Source organism: Sinocyclocheilus anshuiensis, unplaced genomic scaffold (genome assembly GCF_001515605.1).
Source record: "Sinocyclocheilus anshuiensis isolate Anshui unplaced genomic scaffold, SAMN03320099.WGS_v1.1 scaffold1572, whole genome shotgun sequence".
In the NCBI taxonomy this organism is placed as follows: Eukaryota; Metazoa; Chordata; class Actinopteri; order Cypriniformes; family Cyprinidae; genus Sinocyclocheilus; species Sinocyclocheilus anshuiensis.
The window spans coordinates 474,380-499,909 of NW_015555807.1; the positions used below are offsets into that span (position 1 = coordinate 474,380).

Sequence of the window (25,530 nt, forward strand, 5' to 3'; positions counted from 1 at the left end):
TGTCACATTTGCAAACTCCTTGAATAATTATTAAAATCTGTCACTCTCCTTATCGCGATCTGTGGGCGCACAGAAAATCAGTTCTCAAGACTCAAAAGTACGTGCATTCCGTCATCTGTCATCGCGTTATAAGCGCGGAACCTGCGGGAAGTATAATTATTATTAATAGCCGCAATCCTGCGCCTGAAATTCAAGACCTGCTCTGTGTTCTCTGCTAATAACCCGACTGTGAATGATGCGAGCGGCGTTATGTTGTCAGTGAGAAGCTGCAGCCGTGGCGGGGAGGATTTTTGGTGTGCTGGTGTTCTGACAAATAATGCTAGCTATCAGATTATGCTACCAACAAATCGTCAGAACACCGGCAGAACAACAACAATGTGCTACATGTTTCTTTTCCCCTCATTTTTTCCAATTGACGGAAATCCGTCGTAGCCACGGAAAAATTTAATCCCCGAGTAGTATTACATCATACTGCACCACAGTAATATATTTCTGATAATTTCATTAAGCTAACCCGAATTTATATTTTGTCGGGTTGCCATGAGGAACTTGTTTCTGTAGGTATATGTAAATGATATGAAGATAGTTTACGCAATGCGTAAAAAGACAGTATAAGTCATTATATTTAATTATGGAAGCACTAGAAGCAACAAATGGCTCGTTTATAATGGATTTTAATGTTTTTGTCTCGTCACTCCGGCCGGACAGGGCATCACAGCATGGTAAGGGGCGTAATATTTCCGTCACACGCTTGAGGTATTCGGCCAATCACAACGCACTGGATAGCTGGCCAATCAGAGCACACCTCACTTTTCAGACTGATGAGCTTTGTAAAAATCGACGCGTTTCAGAAAGGCGGGGCCTAGAGGAGAAACAATAATGTACAGTATGTGGAAAATAATGTGTTTTTTTAACCTTAAACCGCATAAACACATTTCATTACACCAAATACACAAAATAATGTTCGTTTTAGCAACATCATACGACCCCTTTAAAAATGACAAGCTACATCTTTTTGCCTTTAACGCTTGTTGTCTTGGCATTTCCATCAAGAAAGAAGGACAGAAATATTTCAACGCCATTTACCTCAGTTCCTTACATCCTAAACAACTATAGCCTACAAGCAGCCTTTAAGTTGTACACTACAGGATAAGAAGTATAAAAAGCTCTTAGCCATAAAAGCATTTCTATGAAAAATTCAATTGTTATGAGTCCATATGGATTTATACATCAATTTTCTGAATATTCTACAAATTCTGTGAAAATTTGTGGAGCATTCTGCAGATTTCCATATATTACTGCTGCAGTTTATAGCTTGTATACTGTGTTTATTATGCCAATGTTCTGTATACATAAAATACATGGATGATTTCCTACATTTTCCAAAATGAGCAGTACACTGTTTACAGTGCAGAATAAAGCACTCCAATGTAAAGAATGAACCAGAAGAAGAAATTCCAACTGCAATTTTTTTTACATATTTGTGTCTTGTCTGGACTCATTATTGAACTGCCAAATAAATGTTTGGACATTTTTTTTTATTTTAGATGATAAATGGATGCGATGTAATGATGCCATGTCACAAATGTATTTGGGTCACCTAACAACAGCTCTAATATTGTTAAATAAATTAAATGTTTACTGTGGGAAAAATGCCTAGCATCTCACTATGAGAAATTCTAACTCAGTTTGTACACTGGTAGCCTGTTGAAATGTAACAATGTCTAAATATGTCAATATCTATCAAATCAAATAGGCTATATCATTTTTAAAAAGATTTGACAAATATGTTGTGATTAAAAAAATTTCACAACAATCAGTACAATTTGCGATTAACTAATTTAATCCCACTGGTTGTGATCAAAATTTTATTTTGAGTCAAAGGTAAAAAAGTAGTTGTTGATATACTTTACACATAGTTGTCAACTGTATATGAAAGTGCAGATTGTCTTGATTTCATGTGATTTTTTTACATGGCTGGTGTAAATTCTAATTACTACAACAGTTTTAATTCAAGTTTGCAAGCAAGCATGTGAAACATGTCATAATACACAGAGAATTTTTGAAACAAAATATTCAAAGGGTCTATTATTAATGTAGTGTAAGATTGCACATATAAAACTATAAACATGCCATTAGTCAAATTTGTGGACAGCGGGGAAGCCCAGAAACTGTTTAAAAATGTAATAACATTCAGTATTTATTAATAACAACATATTGAGTCACAGTATCAATTTAGATTTAAAAGTACTTTTACATCAAATTAAACAAACAAAAAAAATCGTTACTGTCTGTCATTTTCTCTTAGGGCCCATTAACCAACCAAGAAGTTTGATGAACTGTGACCAGCATCACTAACTTATTTAAAACTTTAGAAGATACATTTATTTAACTGGTCTATCTATTCTAAGGAGCTGTGGAAATACTGGGGTTAAATGGATTAATATTTGCATAATGATCTCCATAAACCGTTGTATCATTTATTTAGAATGAAGGAAAACACTTCGATTTTCAGTGCAGTTAGAAAGTGGATGTAACAACTAAGATGTGAAGTGATGCATGGCACATCATTTTATATGTTGAAGTGTGAACTTCATCAGCATGACCGTAATCTCAAGCACATCTTTGTCACAGACAGCGTTGATTTCTCTCTACTCATTTTCCTCAACTGCTATATTAGCCAAACTTTTGACCAGGAATTCATTACTTCACAATCACTCTACAGATGTACAAACTTTTTAAAAACATCAAACAAACTAGCAACACTCAACAACTAAGTCGTCCATCTGCCAATGATTAAAGTCGGTTATTTAAATGAAGTTGACATTCACCAACTTTGTGCAACGCGGACACACACAATGCACATTCAACTAAAGGAAGTGCCTTGTCAATCGACTCAACACGATAATTATGGCCGTGCATTTCTGGATGCACTCCGACTATCCCGCTAGCGAACACGTCTACAAATGTCACTCAAAGTCATTCACTCATAAGCCATGTTATTTATCCACATCAACAAAAATAAAGCAAGTCGCCCCCACCCACGCTGGATGTAATCAAACGATTAAAAAACAAAGAACTCAACGCAGGAGCACACTACTCAAAAAAAGTGACCGTTATAGTTGAATTAAATGCCATTATGTCTTAATTAATACCGCTGTTTTAAATAAGCGCAGTTTGGAGAAATGTACCTCTTTTTTCTCTTTAGACTGGCAGGTCGGTGACGGCAGCCATGACAGTTCCATCCGGGTTCCGCTCCCTTCACTGTGCGTGAGGCAGGAACTCAGAGCGGATGAATATGGATTACCTGAAAGACTCATTAGGTCGTCTTTACCAACAAATATTTCGCTTTAAACCTCGAAACAAAGTGTCTAAATGGAATACAATACTCCTTTGATTAATTAATGAATAGAACGCCTTGTTTAAATTAAAGTCCATACAGTTCTCGCTCTGTATTAGAAGCAGTTAAACCCATTCTTAAAAGTGGCCATGCATACTGCTGTTTTGTGGACTCTAGGGACGCCATGACTCACTCTAGATCATGGCGCGCCATCTTGACATACAATATCATTACTCTAACGATGGATAGTTAAAATAATGTTTACTGGGTTATAAATACCGGCGCACTGACCTGCTGCAAATAGATGAATGGATTTTTGTACTATTGTGATGTTGATGATGATGATGACAATACTCTTCTATATTATCTAGCAGATTTATGTAACAAATGCACACAACTCTAATTTCCAGAACAAATAAGTGACTAAAAAAATTACATATTATTACAATAAATGTTAAAACAATTACATTTAAATGCCTTTACATTTTATTCCATAACATGACTAATTTACACACTAATATAAAATTTTACACAAACAAACATGCATTTCCAATGACGTGAACTGAAAAAATCTGACAAAAATTTTCCTTATTGCAACTTGCGGCTTTATCATATTTTATTAGATACTTTTCCATGATAGTTATCTAAAAGATTTATGTAACAAATGCTCAGAACTCAGGGTAATTATTTCCGAAACAAATAAATGAATAGGCTACTACAATGAATGTTAATGCAAATATATCTATTCATAAGACTTTTATATTTTGTTCCGCAATATATATATATTTTAATGTAAGTAGCTAAATAACTATCACAATGATGTGAGTTCACAAATCAGACAAACATTGTCCTTGCATTTCAACTTATAACTTACAACTCCAAAATTCATATTTATTAACTTCAGATCTAGAATAAATGATGACCAGAGTCAGAAATTCACCAGCCCAGAAGGTCACCAAAATGGCAAAACTGCCTTAAATATTTAAAATGCTAGTTTGATATATTTCAGAAATAGAGTGAAGTGCCTGCTTGCTATAACTGTATTGTTACTGTATTATTGTATTTTTAATATTCTAAATTCAATAAAAGTTATCATAAACTTTGTAAGGTATGTATAATCACAGTGATTTATTTACAAAAAAAGACATTTAAAATGTATGTAATATACTGAAAAATATGGAACATACCTCCAAATATATTTCTTGTAAAAGTAGTAAGTAAATAATATTACTGTCAACAGTCTTGCAAATTGTCTTGACGTGTTTGCAAATTGATCAAGTGTTTGTTATGAACAACAAAAGAGGATGAATGAATGAAGTGTAAATTAAGGTGTGGCATGTGTGACTTGCCCATTAGAGATCATAGAGCCCACTGACTTCAAATTTCACATTTGAGATATTACTATTGTTTGTCATTGTAGGCCATAATTACGCTAAGATCCAGAAAGATGACCAAGATCAGAAATTCACCAGGCCTTGAGGCAGTAAGGTGACCAAATGTGACAAAAATGACACGCCTACTGAAAACGTTAGGGATTTGATATATTTCATAATATTTTGTTCATAATATTCATTTGTCACTACTAAATGCATGTTATGTTTAGTACAGTTAATACAATTCAAGTATATGGAACACATTATGTGTTATTTGTTAGAAATCATATGTCCATATTAAGGTAGACATGAAAATCAATTCCAAAAGACAAATATTGCCCCTAAGTTAGCTTAGCCTATTCTGTACCAACAATACTGACTTTGGTCTTAGAGCAGCAGATTTATCTGTACATTAGCCATAATTTAAAAGATTTAATAGAAGAGCTACGCTTTATTGTTGTATTAATTCTTTAAATAAGTAATTCAGTGCTGCTTTTTTTTTTAAGTGTTTTCATGTTCTAATAACTTGGGAAATATGGTATGGGGAAATATAATCACATTAATATTATTATAATTGTCAGGGTAAAAATCGTATAGACCTATAGGCATCTGTGACTGGGGCCTATTCATATTAATAAAGGAGTATTTACAGCTGTGAAAGTGTATGAGTTGGCTCCATAGGAGCAATTGTATAAATTGATTGGGGCATATCAATCAAAGAGGTGTAAACACATTCATCAAACCTATTCACACCTACAACAAAAACAATCTTTTACTTTGATTATCACAAAATGTTGAAATTTAAATCTTTCTATTTCTTGTATGATATTAAGAATATACAGTATATGTACCTTTTTATGGTTGAGAGAATGTTCCAACACAAAACAATGTTTTAGTCCTAAACTAGCTACTTTTAGGATCACACCGTTTAATACAAACTGTGATGAGAAACAGTGTGGCATGATCATAAATAGCTGTACTAATATTAAGTATTGTAACAATTCTTCTTTTGAAATACAGTTTTAAAACGTTTTTATTAAAACAACATTGTGGTTATACAAAACTTCAATACTTGAAATTAGTATATACACATAAAATAAAAAAATACATAGGATTTGTATATTATTTTTTCTTTAAATGTATATCCTGCAACAATACATAATTATAATGTATATTGTTATTGATAATAATACATACACATAATAATATAGGTAGAGAGAGTAAAATATTTGCTATGTACATATTTTATTATTGTTTAAATATAATTACATTTTTGATATTTTAAATTAAATTAAATTCATCATAAACTTTGCAAGCTGAATGTAAAATGTATTTACAGACTTTAAATTCATTTAAATTTAAAAATAAATAAATACATGCATAAATAAATAAATACATACATAAATAAATGTAATTAACTGTAATGTAATGTAAAGTAATGTAGGCTATGTAATATCCTAATAAAGATATGGTCATGTACCTGCAAATGTATTTCTTTTTCAAAATTAGTAAGCCGTAATAGGCTACTTAAATCATAAGCCATATTTCTATAAACAATCTTACAAATTGTCTTGACATGTTTGCAAATTGATCAAGTGTTTGTGATGAACAATAAAAGATGATGGATGAATGAAGTGTAAATTAAGGTGTGGCAGGAATGAAGGTGTGACTTGCCCATTAGAGATCACAGAGCCCACTTAAGCTTTTAAGTGTACAAGTGTTAGGACAGCCCCTTTCTGGACCTTTAGGTGGGCAGGTATAAATAGTGGCAACCTTCAGTTGTTGGTCAGAGCACAAGGCGCAGTAACAAAGGATTCAGCTTGACCTATTAATTCTTACATTCTACAATCAAAAATCCTTGAAAGACATGTGGACTGACTGCATTGGTAAGAATTCCTTTAAAAAAAAAAGTATTTATTTTAAGTAACTTTTGTGAAATATTATAATAAATATTTAGATATTTTCAAGATATTTTAAGAATTTATTTTCTGGAATATTTATATTATTTATATCCACTTGATGCATTTGCAGACATGTCAAGACAATTAATAATGACATATATTTTTACTCTTGCAGCTCAAGATGGAAACTCACAGGCCAGTAAGATTGCAGGCCGCAGGAAGAGAACCAGTTTCACCAAAGAGCACTTGGAACTTCTAAAAATGGCTTTCAGCGTGGATCCTTACCCTGGTATTAGTGTCAGGGAAAGTCTATCTCAAGCCACAGGCCTTCCAGAGTCACGTATTCAGGTATGTCAACATCAATATAGAAAACAAACTGTTTTCATACATTTCAAAAAGTATAAAAATGTTAATCCATCAACATGCTAACATAACGGTGTTTTGTTTTTCCAGGTGTGGTTCCAGAACAAGAGGGCCAGAACCCTAAAGAACAGAGCCACTTGGACCTCACCACAGCTGGATAGTACCTCGCCTCTGACCAGCCCTTTTCTACCCCCTCACATGGCTAGTGTTGGGGCCAATGGCCAACAGAGAGGCATTCAAGTGGCGTCCTTCAACATTCAGATGGCTCAAACATCTCCACAGCACTTTACCTTTCCTCCAACTGACTACAGCACACCTGCCATTAAGCCACGGCAAAACAGGCTGATGGGAACCAGCTCTTGTTCTCCCTCCCTTCCCTCTGATCTGCAAGCTGTGGCAGACAGCTGGAGCTCTGGAGGAAGCACACAGTCCTCTCCTGAGTCTACATGGAATCGACCAGAGCAGAGTTTTGGGAATTCCTACAAGGATGAGAGTCATTTCTTTCTCTACCCACCACCTCCTTACCCTCATGGAAGTGCCAAAGTTGGGTGTGTTAGTGGCCTGGAGTCACTTCCCACCTCTCCTGCCTCTTCTGATTCTGCATTTTGGGACATGGGACTGGAAAACTGCTCTCCCTCTGTGCCATACACCGACTGTGGAAGCCCATGGGACATGCTCGCTGAGGAGCAGCCTGTGGCCCCGCTTCCAGATCTGTCCTCTCAGTATCTGGAGGATGTCCTTGGGGAAATGGAGCCAGCCTGGTGGAACTTCAATGGCCAGATGGATCTACAGTAATCTTGCAAACATCCATAACCTAAGGAGACAAAGACTGTTTTAACATTGGGTTTAACTTGAGTGGTAGGATTCTTTCTTTTGGACTGTATTATATAGGAAGCATGGTATTGTGCAAGTGCCGGTTACAGAGCAATATCAGATGTCCACATCAGACTATTTATTTATATAATGGACTTTATTTATTTATATTTTCTACCAAGGAGTAGATTGGAAACAGTAGCCTATGGTTGCACCAGAAAGTAATTGAGAACTTATTTATTCTTTATGCTCTTTTAAGGTATTGCAGTGCAGTTGGGATATTTATTCTACATTAAACTATGCTCACACAACATATACTGTCACTTTGTAATATAATGCATATTTATTTTAAATAAAATGTTAAAATGTATGAATTTGTGTCGTCTGAATTGCTTATACATTTAATTTTATTTATGTATTTATTATTTTCAGATATTACATAAAATAAGAATGTAATCTGAGGCATTGAGAGTTGAAAGTCAACTCTAGAGTTGAATAACATTAACAGTTGCCTAACATGCCCAGACATATAAAATTGACAACATACAGGGTGATTACTATGCCCTTAACAGTTTATAGTGAGGATTTTGATTCAAATCAGTGTCTCTCTTCACCAAAAAAAAAAGAGAGAATCATTTTCAGTGAGTCGGATTTATTAACTGCTTCTCTCTGTAGGTTAAAAAAATTACACAAGTGAGTCTTTGATTCGCTCAAAAGATCAATTCATTAAAAAAATCGGTCATTCACTGAAAAGATTGAAATTATTCAAAACTCTTGACTCCATTTAAAACATTTCCCGCCACTATTCAACATTGCACATTTACCTCAAAGAACGCATGCATGCATAACGAGTTTATGATTGGTTTTCTGTTGCTAAACAACTCGCTTTATCATTCGGTTTTACTAGCACGATAAAATAAATATCAAGGTAGGCTATCATAATCCAGGGTTGAAAACAGATTAGGCTCATGTATGCGGAACGTGTGACACGGATCGTTCATTCTAGGGTCCTGTTTGACACGACACACTTTGTCGAACGTAACCACTTCCGACCCTAATCGGAAGTGTAACACACGTGTAAACAGTGGATAGAATCACGTTGTACGCCTGTGAAATGATAACATGAATTAACATCTTGAATTCTGAGATCATATGTGCATCGGATTTCAATAAACTAACCACAAAAGGTGAGCCTCTATTTAGACATTTAAAGACAAAGACGTATTTATTACTGAATTATTCCAACGCAAAACGGATATTATATTAAATAACCATTAAGTTTAACAGTTGTACGTTGTAAGTATTTTGTTCGTTGTTCATGCATGTTTCCTTATAATTGATAGATGTTTAAAGGTTGCCAGTGAGTTTGACTATAGATAACGTACACATGATCAGGGTGGCCGCGGGTCCTTAAAAAGTCTTTAACAAAGTTGTCTTAAAATAAGGCCTTAAAGTCTTAAAATGTCTTAAATTCAGATTAAGTAGGTCTTAAATATTTTTGGTCACATTACCACAAACATTTCTCCAGTCTGACGGACCCAGTGAGTGTCCATCGAGAGTACGTTTTCTCCGCTGTAGTTACCGCGCGGTCATCAGAGAGAACTGCGGTTACAGAATACAGTCAAACACCAGCTCGCTGTCCAGCCGCCGAACTACTTTATATGGGTTTATGCAAGTTTACTGAAAAATGGCTTGAGAATTGTACTTGCCCGACAGGACTAATAGCCCGATTAAAACTTAAGTGACAAAATAATCACGCATCAAAACGCGTGAATTATTCTTCTGATTTTATTACATTCAGCTTAAACAGCGATTGATAATGGATAGTGTATTTCTATTATCAATGTCGCTGTAACAACGTTCGTAGACACGGTAAGAAGGAGGCGGGAACCGGCGAACGTTCAAAGAAAACTTTAATAATAAAATAAACACAAAATAGCGCGACAGCCCCTCGCGGCAAGAGGGTCTAGCTGCAGCCTTGCACTTGCATTCTCAGGACACTGAAGTAGTGAGTAAAAAATGCCTGTTATGCCACCATTTTACAAGAGGGTCTAGCTGCAGCCTTGCACTTGCATTCTCAGGCTTGCACTCTCAGACACCTGCGCTTCCACTAGCGATGTCACTTGCAGTCTTTTATTTTGTTCTATTTATTGATTACTTTTTGTTTGAATCTCTCAACATTTTACAACAGTAGCCAGGTGGTGAAGACAAGACAAGGGATCGATTCCTATCACTAGCATGCAAAATATACCAATACCAGCACAAAACCTAAAATAAATCAGAGCAAAAAACCCATGAAGCTGTGGTTTAATGTGAATTTAGAACCGCTAACTTGCATTATAACCCGTGGCAACAGTGTAAAAGTAGCCACTTCACACACGTATGCTCGCGGGCGCGATTTAACAATCACAAACGGCTGCATTCGAGTCTTCAAGGCATTTTAGGACACAAGTAAGTCAAGTAAGTAACTTTAACGTATGTTACAGTATTCACTGTAGTTGTCCACTAGTAAAAACATAGTTTTATCAGTCATTATCTGTGTATGCCACTGTTTTGCGGTTACTACAGTTCAGTGGATCAGGAGGCGCTGGCTGGTGTGTGACTGAGTGGAGGTGACTAATCTGCATATTCATAGATCTGCGTATAGTAAATGAGGCAAGGGTGTAGAGTTACATTCAAAACAGAATTATTGCGCACACTCTCCAAGCAACACTGGCGTTTTTGTTACTGAATGATTCAGCTGTTTGAAGGAATCTGTTTAATGAATAAGTGACTTACCGCCACCTACTGTCAGTTTAGTCTCATGTTTAAAAGTTTACATTTTTCCCCAACATTTCTCATTTGTATGTTCAAAATTTTATTTACAACATTAATCTCATAACATTGTTTATTGCAGTTGTAATTTTGCAGGGTAAATTATTTAATTTGATTGGTAACAGCCCTGTAGTGTATTAAATTTGTTGATCAATTGTTAGAATTTGACATGAAAGATGACACATTTAATAAGGTAAAAAAAATATTGGCCTTTATAAAGGTAAATGACATCCTGTGGTAAAAACATGCAGATGTAAGTATGTAAAAGCTGACAGAAAACTGATGAACATATTTCTTCAGAATAAATTGTTTACACCACCAAAAATCTCAGTGATGCGACACTTTTGTGGGAATATTTTGTATGGGATATTGTCTGCTGATATGAAAAGTTCACTGTATATCGTAATAACAAATAGCATTTGACAGCGATGATACTTTGTTTTTTTACATTTAAACGTGTTAAACATTACATATATGTATTTAATATAATGTGTATTTCCATCACAGGTTTGGTCTTAAATTTCACATAAGGTGGTATTAAAAATGTCTTAAAAAGTCTTAAATTTAACTATCTGTAGACACCCTGATGATACAAACGTATGATTTATTCAGTACAGTTAGTTTAATATTCACACTGTTGTTTTATTGGAAATGCGTAAGAAGTAATGTCATTCTGATCCTGAATGTTCAGTGGCTATTGTTTCAGACTTTGATTCCAAAGAATATACAATGTAAAAACAGTAGCTGTCACTTTGCAGCTCTTGCCTGGTTTTTTACTAAAGTTAAGCAGGGTTGAGTCTGTTCAATAACTGAATAGGAGACACCTACATCACTCTGTGAAGTCAAAGATTATTGTTGATAATTTGTCTTAATCTCTGGACCCAGAAAAGCAAAGATGGAGAAGAAAGAACAGAAGCGGCACCAGCACAAGCACAGTGGACCCAAAGCACAGAAGAAGAACAGGAAGAAGGAGCTGGGCACTGAACAAGAGCAGGATGAGCGCAAGAGGAACCCACGAGCGTTTAGCGTCCAGTCAGCTGTGCGCATGGCAAAAACCTTCCATAGGTCAGTGCTCAGACAGCTTCATTTAACATTACCCATTATCCACTGTTCTTTCTTATGTTAATTTAACACAAGAAGTCCTGTGTTTATCTCTGTTGTCATGCACTTTCACTTTGCACTTTTGCTAGGAGAATTAGGTGTTATTTCATTGCTTTTTAATCTCTTTTAATATTGTTTTGTAGGGCTCAGGATATTAAAACAAAGAAACATCACATTCCTCTGGTAGACCGGACCCCTCTGGAGCCTCCACCTGTTGTTGTAGTGGTGATGGGACCTCCAAAAGTGGGCAAAAGCACCCTCATTCGATGCCTGATCAAAAACTATACACGGCAGAAGCTTTCTGACATCTGTGGACCTGTGACCATAGTTTCGGGTTAGTTTTGTAATACATAATACAAGATTTATGTATTTTTGCTGTAAAGTTGCTTTGCAATGATTTGTATCGTGAAAAGCGCTATACAAATAAACTTGAATTGAATTGAATTTATGACTCATAGTTCCCATTTACACCTGTTATTACTTGGGTGTCACATATCAAAAATCGAATGTCACATTTATGGTGAGATTAAAACTGATTATATACTGATGTACGTATATAGAATCGGTATGCTGTGAGGTGACTTTTTTCTTGTTAATGTTTGTAGGAAAGAAACGCCGCCTGACTTTGATTGAGTGCAACAATGACATCAACAGCATGATTGATTTGGCAAAGGTTGCTGATTTGGTGAGTGCAGGCCTGCATCATCTGCAAAACCGACCAGGATTAAACTCATGCAGCAGTTCATAGGGCTGTGCAAAAAATCGAATGCGATTGTTATGCGCATCTCATCTGTGATTAGTAGTAAATCTCCATCACCTGCTTTCAAATGGAGCAGCATTTACTACACATAGCCGTAGTTCACTGACAAGCTACACAATATCGCGTTCATAATCGCAGGCGATTCATCGCTGTGTTATTACTTATGTTTTAATGTTATGTTTTCCAGTAAGGCAGTATTGACATTTTGACTTTATTAGGTTCTGATGCTGATAGATGCAAGTTTTGGCTTTGAAATGGAGACCTTTGAGTTCCTGAACATTTGCCAAGTTCATGGCTTCCCTCGAGTCATGGGGGTCCTCACACATCTGGACACTTTTAAGAACAACACGACGCTCAGCAAAACAAAGAAACGCCTCAAACACCGCTTCTGGACTGAAGTTTACCAGGTATGTCAACAACCTGATATATAACTGACATATCACTAAAGAGGACTGTCTAGTGTCTAAACATAAAAGTCTTACAGGGTGCCAAGCTCTTTTACCTGTCTGGAATGGTGTATGGAGAGTACCAGACACAGGAAGTTAAGAATCTTGGGCGGTTCATCTCAGTCATGAAGTTCAGACCTCTTGTTTGGCGGACCTCTCACCCATATGTGGTGGCTGACCGGTGAGTGAACTTAAGTGTTTCTTTTATTTATGATTTTTCTAAGCGTATGTTGCCTTTTTATTATTACCAACAATTATTTGATTGTTTTTTTTTCTTTTTCTTGGACAGTATGGAAGATCTTACTGATCCTGAGGCTATTAGGTTAAATCCCAAATGTGACAGAACCGTCTCTCTGTACGGCTACCTACGTGGGACATTCTTGAAGAATAAATGCCAGGTCCACATTCCTGGTAAAATATCATTTATGTCTGCCAGATTCTTTATAGATATTCAGGGCTTTTTTGCTGACAGGTTTTGCTTCAGGAACCAGATTTTACATTGTACATGTGGCAATCCCAATATTTTCAGTTTTACAAAACTGCATTTGGACAATTTTAATTATCTTGTCAGCTAATAATTTGCTGCACAAAACACACTATGGTAAGTGCAAAAAGTAATTGCTGCAAGAGAACCGAAATTTAAATTTAATCTTGTGTTATTTTTCGATTTTACGTTGCTTAGTTTTTTCATGTTTTTTAAGGATTAGGGCACGTCACATAACCTGTCCATGTTGGTATCTAGTATTGACAGATGAATTTGCACCAAAAAATACTAAATACTTAGTATATTTATGTATACTAAGTACTTAATTTGACTAAATACTTAAAGGGGTCATATGATGCTGCTAAAAAGAACATTATTTTGTGTATTTGGTGTAATGAAATGTTTATACTTAAATACTTAGCCTTTGTTGTCAGCAGCAAAATATTGACTATGGAGACCAATTTTAAGATTTCTGTTTCAAATTCTGTTATTTTGAACACCACAATTTCCACAAAAGTATTAAGCAGCACAACTGTTTTAAACATGGATAATAATAACAAATGTTTTTTGGAGAACCATATCAGCATATTAAAATGGTTTCTGAAGAATCATGTGACACTGAAGACTGGAGTAATGGCTGCTAAAAGAATAAACTATTCCATCACATGAAGAAATTATGTTTTAACATACATTAAAATAGAAAATGGTTTAAATTGTAATAATATTTCACAATATTACTGATTTTACTGATTTTTGATCAACCAAATGCAGCTTTGGTGAACATATGAGACTTCAAAAACGTTTGAACATTATTGTATTTATTTTGCTGTGCTAACTGTACATGATTAAATGGTCTAGAACTACTGATAATTGTGATGTAATTCCCTTTATAGGTGTGGGTGACTTCTCTGTGTCGGATGTTAGCTTCCTCCCGGACCCCTGCCCTCTTCCGGAGGTGATTAAGAAGAGAGCGTTGAATGTAAAGGAACGGTTATTGTACGCCCCCCTGGCTGGCGTAGGGGGATTGGTGTATGATAAGGACGCAGTCTACATCGATATGCCCGGCGGACATGCCAGCCGGCAGCAGGTCAGATTTCAGTCGCAGCACGTCCCGCCATGACAGCATTACCTACAGTAGATTTAATACCAAACGCAATAATGTCTGCAGTTTACAGGGCAGTCACAGCGTATTACACCAACTAATAACACTTTTTACACTCAATTTTGTTTCATCAGTGAATACGACCTTGAGGTTTAAAGACGATTTGTGATCTGATGGATGTTAAGTGTTTTAATGGTGTGAGAAATGTCTGTTCCAGGAGGAGGTGCGGCCCACCACTGAACTCGTTCAGTCTCTTATTGGCACACAAGCCACTTTGGATGCAAAAATGGCTGCCAGCAAAGTCTCACTGTTCACAGGAACTGCTGCACTGACACCAGAGGAGGTGCAGGAAAATGAGTAAGTTTTGCTAAACAACCCTGATTATATTGTTGTAATGTATACAAGGATGGCCCCAGTACCTGAGCACCCAGAAGTGACAGCAATGATTGATAATGAAAACAAATGTTGGCTTTTTTTCTGGTCACACTTTATTTTAAGGTCCAATTCTCGCTATTAACTACGACTTTTGCCTCAATAAACTCCTAATTTGTTGCTTATTAATAGTTAGTTGTTAAGTTTAGGTATTGGGTAGGATTAGGGATGTAGAATATAGTCATGCTGAATAAGTGCTTTATAATAAACAGCCAGTATTTTAATAATGGGCATGCTAATAAGCAATTAGTTAATAGTGAGAATCGGTCCCTGTACTAAAGTGTTACCTTTTTTCTTATGCACTTGTTTGACCTTCTCTGAATTAATCGTCAGGAAACAGAACCCTGTGGAAAGCCGAGAATGGGATGAGAATGCACAGAGAGAGAGGAGGAGAGCTGTTTTTGCTGATGAAGATGAAAAAGATGATGATGAGGAAGAAGAGAGTGATGAAGAGGAGGAGGAGGAAGAAGAGGACGAAGAAGATGAGGATGAAGAGGGGCTGACAACAGTAAAAAAGGTAGATGAGAAAGCAGTTGAGACAGCAGCACCTCCTGTGAAGAAACAGAAGATTGAGGAACCCATGGAGATGCCTGCATTTGCTGATAGTGATGATGAGCTGGAAAAGAGTGAAGGAGAGGAAAGTGAAGAGGAGGAGGAGGGTGATGAAGAAAATGAGGAAATGGAAGAAGGGGAACCTGTAAAAAGGAGCTCAGGTCCAGACTCTGGTCTCTGCTCAGAGGAAGATGATGAGGATGAAGAAGAAGATTCTGATATGGATGAAGACGGAGATGGGATTGCAAAATCGAAGATGTCCTTCAAGCATCCAGAGGAAGAAAAGATAGACAAAGAGGATGCAGAGATGGCTTATGAAACTGCAGGTACTTTGTCTTTGATTTGCAATTTCTGAATTTTCATCTCAGATAACGATAAGTTCAAAACAGACATAATTTGTCTAATTTGTCTAAAATGTCTAATTGAATTTTACTTTCAATTAATTAAAAAAATATGAGTGCTGTGAAACGATTAATCGCGTCCAAAATAAAGGTTTTTGTTTACATAGTATATGTGTATGTACTGTGTGTATTTATTAAGTATATAGAAATACACACACATGCATGTATATATTTAAGAAAAATATGTTACGTTTATATATTAAATATATTTATATATAATATACATTTTATGAATATAAATATATACATGTAAATATTTTCAAAATATATGCTGTATGTGTGTATATTGATATACATAATAAATATACACAGTACACTACACACACATGTCATGTAAACAAAAACGTTTATTTTGGATGCGATTAATCACGATTAATCGTTTGACAGCACTAAAAAAATTAATTATCAATTTAAACAAATATTAATATGAAGAATGTAAATTGCTCAGAAACTGTAAACTAGTGTTGTCAAAAGACCTGGTATTTCGGTACCAAGTCGGTACTAAAAAAATGAAAACGTTACGGTACCAGGTTTTCTTAAGTACCGGTGGTACCGAGTACCCGGTCAACCCAGTTCTTGATGCGCTATCCGAAAGCTAGCCTCTTCCAGTGTTGCCAAGTCCGCGGTTTTCCCTCGGAATTGGGCTGCTTTAACACTGTTTCCGCGGGTTGTTTTTCATGTCCGCGGGTTGAAAAACGACCCCACTAACGTGATATTTAGCCCCTGGAATGCGAATTTTACCAGGGGAACCCCGCCAAAACGTGCGTATTTTATCATCGGAACGCGATTTTTACCGGGGAACCCCCTCGAAAAGCGATTGGGCGGGTTTTGTTGTGAAAACATGGCAACCTCTTCATAAGACAACACTACTGTAAACTGTTATATTATCCCAAATACTCCCAACATGATCAGATTTTATTATTTGTTTTGAAATAATGTTTTGTAATTTAATTTAATCCAGTTTTGGCAATTATAAAGTAAATCATTCTTTGTGTTTCCTTTCCTTAAATGATCCCCTAAGCTATGTTTATTCATATGAACCTTTGTGCTGTTTTATTATTATTATTATTAGTGAATTTTACTGCTCTGAAAGCCCCTTCTGAATATGTTGAATATGTTTTTTTGTGGATGTTTATGTTGAAGGAGCACTACGGTGGAAGGAGGATTTAGCCCAGAAAGCATCAGAGGCATATTTAAGACACCAGCTTGCGGCGCCAAACCTGCGCAAACTAGTGTACGGCACAGGTACATTTATGAACTTCTAGTTCACTACAAAATTTAAATCTTGAAATGATGTACTCACCCTCATGTCATTCCAACCTGTATGCTGTTATTTCTTTAGTGAAGACAAAACTAGAAATTTTGAAGACTCTTATCCATATAATGAATACTCATAGTGATGTCTGTTAAGCTGCAAAAGGGGTTAAATACACTGTAAAATTGCATGGCCTCCACATGACCTGTGTGCTGTATATAGAGTATTTTCTGAAGCTGAAGCCATATTTTATTTATTAACTCAATTTTTTATTTAATACTTATTTATTATTTATACAGGGAAGGAAAGGTTGAAGCTATATATAAGAACTGACATATTAAATTAATTCATTGGGGGGGGGATAAGGCACAACATAAGGATCAGCATTAATTTACATAAAGCAAATAAATCTCTGGGCTATAATGAATCTGCTATACGTATGTTTGTCAGTGGCGGAGGAAGAAGAGGAGGATTCTAATGATGAAGAAGAGTTGGGCGGTTTATTTAAAGTCAGTCGACCAGAGAGAAGTAAGAAAGTACGAGCAGATGCAATGGACTGCTCTCGCTTTCACCCAGACAGCAGCCATGACTGGGATCAGGAGGAGGTGAGATGCAGTATAAAATCACACTTGCATATACATGCAAATTTATTTGCATAATGTATGCAAATATGCCATTTGTTGTCTATGTCCTTTGCATTTTCTTAAGAACTGTGTATTTTCAGATGCTAGCCTCTATCAGGGACTGTTTTGTGACTGGAAAATGGGAAGAGGATAAAGATGCTGCAACACTGCTTAAGGAAAATGGTAAGAACACTAAATACAGACTTGGTATCAAGACACATGAAATTTCACTGGCTGGATATTGACCACTGAAATTGTGGTACCATGACACTATATTATATAATGTATTTCCTCCCTTTTGTGTTATTAGACGAACTGTATGGCGATTTTGAAGATTTGGAAACAGGAGAAGTTCACAAAGCAAAGACTGGGAATAAAGACAAAGCTGAGGTGTAAAAATCAAACTAGTTTTTAAAGCATTATCATGTGATTTGCATCTGACAAATTCTTGTGGAGCTTTTTATTTATTGCTTATTTGTTATTTAAACACAGGGAGGGAATGATGATGAAATAAATGGTGGTGGTGATGATGATGATGATGAAGAGGAGGAGGCTCCTCAAGTGAAACTTGACGATGATGAAGTTCAAAAGAACAAGCGTTTGGAGAAGAAGAGGCGGCTGAAGGAGAGGTTCGATGCACAATATGATGATGGCGACGCCACATACTTTGATGACCTGAAGGAGGAGATGCAGAAACAGGCTGAGGTCAGAGGTCAAAGTTGAGACACGATCAGCCTCCTTGTAGAGGAGAGCAAGAAAAGTGTTTTTTGTTCCTTTTATAACCTAAATTAGCCTAAAGCATTTCAATTTTAGATTCACTTATTTATTTTCATTTGTCTTATTAGATTTAAGCAATGTTACAAACCTGGATGCATTTCTTTGTTTCTCTGGAATACAAAAGAAGATATTTTGCAAAATGTCCCAGTGTTTTGTCCATATAATGATTTTTTTTGTTGTCAAAAACAGCTGAAATGTTTTTCAAAATATCTTCCTTTACTCATTTAACAGAAGACAGCAAGCCATACAGGTTTGGAATAATATGAGGGTAAAATATAATAACAAAATTTCCATTTTTAGGTGAATTCTCCCTTTAAGCAAGCATTTTATTTTATTGAAAAATTATATTTATAATTTTTATTTATTTGTTTCTGTGTAGTTGAACAGGCAAGAGTTTGAAGACGTGGATGATGAAGTCCGTGTTCAGTACGAGGGCTTCAGGCCAGGCATGTATGTTCGTGTGGAGATCCCTGCTTTACCTTGTGAGTTCGTCACCAACTTTGACCCCCACTATCCCATCGTTCTTGGTGGATTGGGCCCCAGTGAGGGCAATGTTGGCTACTTGCAGGTAGGTCTGAAGGGACTTATTTTACTTTCTCATAGTGCATATTTTACAACATCTTAATCGCATATTTTACAACTTCTTGTGTAGTTGATAACCTTGTGAATAAAGTGAAGGGCGCTTGCTTTAACTCCAAGCTTAAATGTCATTACAAGGCTGGACTGGGGAAAAACATTCAGGTCCATTCTTTATCTCCTCCACACAGATGCGTCTGAAGAAACACCGCTGGCACAGTCGTATCTTGAAAACCCGTGATCCTCTCATCCTGTCTTTGGGCTGGAGGCGCTTTCAGACCATTCCCCTCTACTACATCGAGGACCATAACGGACGTCACCGCCTGCTCAAATACACACCTGAACACATGCACTGTGGTGCCACCATCTGGGGTGAGAGACAAACCTTACACACCTCTCTAGTATTTAAAGGGTTGCTCTAACCCAAAATGAAAATTTTGTCATTAATCACTTACCCCCATGTCGTTCCAAACCCGTAAAAGCTTTGTTCGTCTTCGGGAACACAATTTAAGATATTTTGGATGAAAACCTGGAGGCTTGTAACTGTCCCATTGACTGCCAAGTAATTAACACTGTCAAGGCCCAGAATAGTATGAAAGACATCGTCAAAATATTCCATCTTCCATCAGTGGTTCCATTTTTTTTTATTGCCATAAATTTATTTTAAAATTAATTATAAATTGTATAGAATTTTAATATTGTTCACATATGGATTATTGGCCATGAAAATAATTATTGACTTACGAGCATTTCAGTACTGGTGCATCCGTAATAAGAATTATTTTTTCATCTTGGGTAACTCTTGGAGAACATGCCACCACTGGCTCTGGCTCCACCACTGGCTCTGCAGCCCTTTACCTAACTTAATTACTTCAGACTTATGTGCCCTCTAGAAGCTTGCGTTCTGCAAGTGAACGTCGCTTTATTGTGCCATCCCAAAGAGGCACAAAATCACTTTCACAGACTTTTACATTAAATGTTCCCTCCTGGTGGAATGACCTGCCCAACTCAATCCGAGCAGCTGAATCCTTAGCCATCTTCAAGAATCGGCTAAAAACACATCTCTTCCATCTTTATTTGACCCTCTAACTCTAGCACTCTCTATTCTAATTCTATTCTTAAAAAAAAAAAACTTGCCCCTTTTAGACTTGCACTCTATTAATTTACTAACTGATTGTTTTCTATAAAAAACAAACAAAAAAAAATAAATAACACTAGCTTCTCTATTCTTTTTTTATTCTATTTCTATCTATCTATCTATCTATCTATCTATTTCTTTTCTTTGTATTTATTATACAATTAACAAAAGCAAAAAAGGCCTCTAACACTAGCTTGCTCTATTCTTTTTCTATTCTGTTTTCTTTTTATGTATTAAATAATTTTAAAAAACCCTTGCTACGTGTACTGTGTTAAGCTAACTGAGACTTGTTATAGCACTTGCATATCATTGCTCTTTTGTTGATTTTGATTGCTTCCATTGTCCTCATTTGTAAGTCGCTTTGGATAAAAGTGTCTGCTAAATGACTAAATGTAAATGTAAAAAAACTTTATAGAATTTTAATAGGGTCCATTTATGGATAAATGGCAATGGGGATAATTATCAGCATATTGATGTTTTCATGGTAGTACTTTTTTTTTTTGTCTAGGGCACCTCCATATTTAAGACAATTTGGTACAATCTCGCTGACCATTTAGTAGTTGTGAGGGTCTACTCTGTTTCTCGCTTCTATTTTCTTGTCATCTCATGCACACCCCACTCTTTCTTTCTACTCTTGTACAGGGCCTATAACACCCCAGGGTACAGGCTTCCTGGCTGTGCAGATGGTCAGAGGTATTAAGGTAAGACACCAGCATATGATGAGAGCGCAGGAGCAGCCTGGGTCACAGCTTCAGTCCGACAACCACAGCCAAATGAAAGGCTTCCCTTTTTTCTTGGACTCATCCTATCTTATTTCCCCTCAGGCCAATTTCCGCATCGCTGCCACAGGAGTGGTTCTGGACCTGGACAAATCAGTTACAATTGTGAAGAAGCTCAAACTGATTGGATACCCTTATAAAATCTTTAAGAACACCTGCTTTATCCAGGTAGGGAGTCCTGCAGAGTCAGGAGTTTCTCCGTAGCATAGCAGCACAGCACACCACACCAGGGAACTATAGAAATGTACACCTCATGCTCTCTCTGAATAATTGGACCCTCTCATCTTTGGTTATGACTTTCTCTCTTTTTTTTTGCAACTCTAAGGGAATGTTTAACACCGTCTTGGAGGTTGCGAAGTTTGAGGGAGCGTCCATCCGCACAGTCAGTGGCATTAAAGGGCAGATAAAGAAAGCCTTGCGCACCCCGCTGGGCGCCTTCAGAGCCACGTTTGAGGACAGACTACTGATGAGTGGTGAGTCAGACTTGTTTTTCTATTTATAAATATTTTTTGTTGCTGCAGTATTTATTTATTTGAATTTTTATATAATGAGCTGTGCTTAGGGAGTTCAATGTGCTTTATTTATCAGAAAAGTCTGCAAATGTAATGACTCACAAGAATCTCGGTTGTACATAAGCAACCACCTTGTTAAAATGGAGGGGTATTATTACTGATTATTATGCTCCTCTCTGGAGAGACGCGCATGTGGAAAATCCTGCAGTGAGGCAGTTTGCGTATTCGAGGCTTATTAGGTCTACTGCATCTTTTGTTAGATGATCATTGTTTTTATTAGGGCTGCAAAATTAATCAGAATAATAAATGGGAATCATGTTATGGCCTTGTGCGGTTGTTAAACTGCAAAAGGCTGTAATTTAATCAAAATGTGAGTATGCTTGCACTATGTGTTTCAAAGTGAAGGTGGATCACTCTGCTTTCTGTATTGTGCTACATATAGCTTAATCCAAGCACAAGCAAAAGACATTTTGCATAATTTCAAGCATTATTACATATTACAAAATTACATATACGAATCCAAATATACAAATAAAAATTTGCAATGGGGAGCACAATACAGGTGATTTTCCTCAGTTTCCAATTAAGGATATATAATTTTTCTTATGTTTACTACTACTACTGATAATACTTGTTACAATCATAACAGCAGTTTTTCTATAATAACAACAGTTTATTATTATTTTATTATCAATAGTTATAATAATTATTTAGCATGGTACTTAAATAGTATAATTTTCTTTCTATAATATAAATAGTATAACTTTCTATATACACTCGTTCAAAAGTCGGTATGATTTATTAAATGTTTTGATCAACAATACTGTAAAATTGTAATATTGTGTAATACTACAATAATATTTTGAAATATTAATATAACGGTTTCCTGTTTTAATATATTTTAAAATTCAGTTTATTCCTTTGATGGCAAAACTGAATTTTCAGCATCCATGACTCCAGTTAAACAGTTGTGTTGCTTAATGTTGTTGTGGAAACCTTGATAAGTATTTTTCAGGATTATTTGATTAAATGGAAAGCTCAAAAGAACAGCATTTATTTGAAATAAAAATTTTTTGTTACATTACAAAAGCCTTTAAAAGAATCAAAAACCGTATACAGTCATTGGATTTCTGGTCCATTATTCCCTCATTTCGTTTTTTTTTTTTGGTGACCCAGGCAAGTTTTTATATTATAGACACTGCTTGGTAAAACTTTTGGCGTCAGTACTTTATTTATTTTTATAAAGAAATGAACACTTATTAAGTAAGGATGCATTAATCTGATCAAAAGTGACATTAACTAATTGCTCCACCAATTTAAGATGTTAAATCTTTATCACATTTGCAATTCAAATCACAAAGACAATATTTTTTAGCAAATATTGCAGCCCTAAATTTGATATGAATATGTATAGATATTGTGTTCCTGCGCTCCTGGTATCCGGTCTTGGTTCCTCAGCTGTATAATCCAGTGACGTCTCTGCTGATGCCGGTTGGACAGAAGGACACATGGGCAGGCATGAGGACCCTCGGACACCTTAAACATGACCTGGGTATCCGCAACAAACCCAACCAGGACTCTCTGTACAAGGTAAGCCCTCTTACAGAAAAGCTGAGTCACCAGTGACTATTACTATTATTTGCTGTTGTCCTCTTCATCGTCCACTCTGTCTTTGAATCCCTACAGCCGGTTGTGAGGCAAGTTCGACACTTCAACACCCTCCACATTCCCAAAGAGCTGCAAAAGGCCCTCCCCTTCAAGAACAAACCCAAACAGATGCAGGCCAAAGGCAAAACCCCACGGGACCTGCAGAGACCGGCTGTCGTACGAGAGCCCCACGAGAAAAAGGTGCGCGCTGTCAGACTTGTCCATCTGTTTTACATATGTCATGCCTTTGTAACTCCAGTGAGCTTTTTTACTGTCATTACACAAAGATGGTTTTAATATCCACTATTAGACTAAAGTTAATCCACCAAGGAAGCCTCCAGAGTGTTTTGGCTGTGAAATATCATATTTCTTTAATCCATGTCCCTGGCAAATACCAAGACGGCTTGCTGGCCAATTTCTTTACCAATCCCCTTTGAAATCCTCCTGTTTGAAAGATGACACAGGGGGTTACATTTTTAATCAATTTCTTCTCCTACTCCTTGTTCCAAGATGTGCTAGGCATTGACATGAGAAAGTAATAAAGAGTTTTTAATCATAATCGTCATTTAATCAGCAAGACCTAATAGGTTTTATTCAGTTACAAAACAGTAATTACATGGACAAGTCGCTCAAAGGTTAAATTGCAAGGCTAGAAGCCTATAACTCTCCAATTCTTTGGTCATTCTCACTCTCTATTGGATCTGGGTCTTTTTGTGAGGATCCTGGCCTGTTAACCAGCAACAAAATAGTTCACCCAAAAATAAATAAATAAAATAGAAAAAAAAAAATCACATACATTATGACATCAAGAAAGCTGCTTATGTAGAAAAAAATGTAGAAGATAAAAATATTAAGACAAAGAAGTTTTTATGTACAGTACTGTGCAAAACTCTTAGGCCACTAGTATTTTCACCAGCTAGTAAATGGTTTAAAGTCAGTTATTTCTATCTTTTGCTGTAGTGTGTCCGTAGGAAATATCAGTTTGCATTTCCAAACATTAATTTTGCTATTGTAATAATCCATAATCCAGATCATCATCATCCAGTCTGTCTGGAATGACATGAAGAAACAGAACAAACTGAGACGGACTAAATCCAGAAGAACTGTGGCAACTTCTCCAAGATGCTTTAAGAAACCTATCTGCAAAGCTACAGTACTGTTAAAAGTTTTAGGCACTTGTGTAAAAAATGCTATAAAACGAGGATGCTGTCAAAAATAATGTCGTAAATAGATTTATTGATCAATTAACTTCTATTTACTCAATTAAATCAACATTTGGTGTGACCATCCTTTGCGTTTAAAGCAGCTTTTGCTCTAGGTGCACTTGCGCATAGTTTTTCAGGTAGCTTTGCAGGTAGGTTTCTTAAAGCATCTTGAAGACGTTGCCACAAAACTTTCATATTTTGTTTTCTAATTCAGTCAAGTTCATATTTTGTTAAAAGTGATTATTTTTAAGTGTCCAGGTCCAAGTGTCCTTTTGGAGGCTGCTGTATGTTGTCTGGTTTCAACCTCCAGGGCTCATGTCTCAGCTTATAAATATGACCTCTCCACCTTTTCCACCAGGTGGCAGCATTGCTTGATGCTCTGAGCTCAGTCTACGCATACAAGAACAAGAAGGCGAAAGCAGAACAGCACGCCAAGCACAAAGAATTCCTGAAGCAGAAAGAAAAACAGGATGCAGAAAGGCAGAAGAGGCTGAAAGAGGAGAGAAAGAAGACCTACCGTGCAATGGGACAGAAAGAGAAGAAGAAACTCAAATCCAGCCTGAAGGGAGCATCCAAGGACAATTGAGTCTACCTCACACCTGATTCTGTTAGACTGTGACTCCAGGCCCATCGGATCAGGGTCTGTTACGCTCTTGGTTAGACTGTTTGAAATGTGCCATAATTCGATTCCCAAACCGGCTGCTGTTACTGAGCTGGCTCGAGAGTCGAGATAATGATACTGCAGGAGACCCGATGGGTTTTGCTGAAGTCTTTAAAAGATACAATCTCCCTAGAAACAAGAACAATAAAACTGCCTGGTTAACTTTTAGTGAATCTGAAAGGATTTTCTATAAAAATATGGCAATGCTTTACAATAAGGTTCAATTTGTTCATATTAATATATTAGGTGTGATGAACTAATAGTGAACATTTACAATCTGGATTAATTCATAAATATAAAAATGGTTCATTGTTAATTCATAATTGTTAATAATACATTAACAAATGTTAATTTGTGCAACTTGTTAAAATGTATTGGTACATATATGTATAAATTAACCTACATTAATAAATGCTTTAAAATGATTGTTAATTGTTAATTTATTTACTGTTGCATTCGCTAATGTTAATAAATT

At 36.2% G+C, this 25,530-nt stretch overlaps 3 protein-coding genes across 3 annotated transcripts in view; 2 read left to right on the forward strand and 1 right to left on the reverse strand.

Annotated features, from left to right (window-relative positions):
- LOC107675030 (zinc finger protein 518A-like) overlaps positions 1-3,274 on the reverse strand; it is a 10,093-nt gene extending 6,819 nt beyond the window's left edge. Inside the window, exon 1 of the mRNA XM_016469224.1 lies at positions 3,192-3,274. The gene's annotated coding sequence lies outside the window, so the exon portion shown is untranslated. The remainder of the gene's footprint in view (positions 1-3,191) is intronic.
- Positions 3,275-4,787: 1,513 nt separating this feature from the next.
- LOC107675004 (homeobox protein SEBOX-like) lies at positions 4,788-7,772 on the forward strand. Its single transcript, XM_016469183.1, has 4 exons — positions 4,788-4,828; positions 6,526-6,599; positions 6,790-6,962; positions 7,068-7,772. The coding sequence occupies exons 1-4, from the start codon at positions 4,788-4,790 to the stop codon at positions 7,770-7,772; spliced, it is 993 nt and encodes a 330-aa protein (XP_016324669.1).
- A 1,013-nt stretch (positions 7,773-8,785) lies between these two features.
- Positions 8,786-25,172, forward strand: LOC107675025 (ribosome biogenesis protein BMS1 homolog). Its single transcript, XM_016469215.1, has 23 exons — positions 8,786-8,977; positions 11,490-11,669; positions 11,849-12,039; positions 12,311-12,390; positions 12,684-12,872; positions 12,950-13,092; positions 13,201-13,322; positions 14,289-14,482; positions 14,715-14,854; positions 15,263-15,807; positions 17,026-17,127; positions 17,588-17,742; positions 17,862-17,943; positions 18,071-18,150; positions 18,253-18,465; positions 18,917-19,105; positions 19,305-19,485; positions 20,894-20,952; positions 21,076-21,198; positions 21,356-21,503; positions 22,957-23,132; positions 23,229-23,390; positions 24,753-25,172. Exons 2-23 carry the CDS (start codon positions 11,500-11,502, stop codon positions 24,978-24,980), a joined length of 3,672 nt encoding a protein of 1,223 aa, XP_016324701.1. The 5' UTR covers positions 8,786-8,977; positions 11,490-11,499; the 3' UTR covers positions 24,981-25,172.
- The last annotated feature ends 358 nt before the right edge of the window (positions 25,173-25,530 follow it).

Bases quoted from the DNA above. Each gene is read 5' to 3' on its own strand.
- LOC107675004 (XM_016469183.1), top strand. From the start codon at position 4,788: ATGACCAAGATCAGAAATTCACCAGGCCTTGAGGCAGTAAG. The intron at 4,829-6,525 runs GTGACCAAATGT...GCAGTAACAAAG, and splicing joins CCAGGCCTTGAGGCAGTAAG to GATTCAGCTTGACCTATTAA. The intron at 6,963-7,067 runs GTATGTCAACAT...TTGTTTTTCCAG, and splicing joins TTCCAGAGTCACGTATTCAG to GTGTGGTTCCAGAACAAGAG.
- LOC107675025 (XM_016469215.1), top strand. From the start codon at position 11,500: ATGGAGAAGAAAGAACAGAAGCGGCACCAGCACAAGCACAGTGGACCC. The intron at 19,106-19,304 runs GTAGGTCTGAAG...TCCTCCACACAG, and splicing joins GCAATGTTGGCTACTTGCAG to ATGCGTCTGAAGAAACACCG. The intron at 23,133-23,228 runs GTAAGCCCTCTT...GAATCCCTACAG, and splicing joins ACCAGGACTCTCTGTACAAG to CCGGTTGTGAGGCAAGTTCG.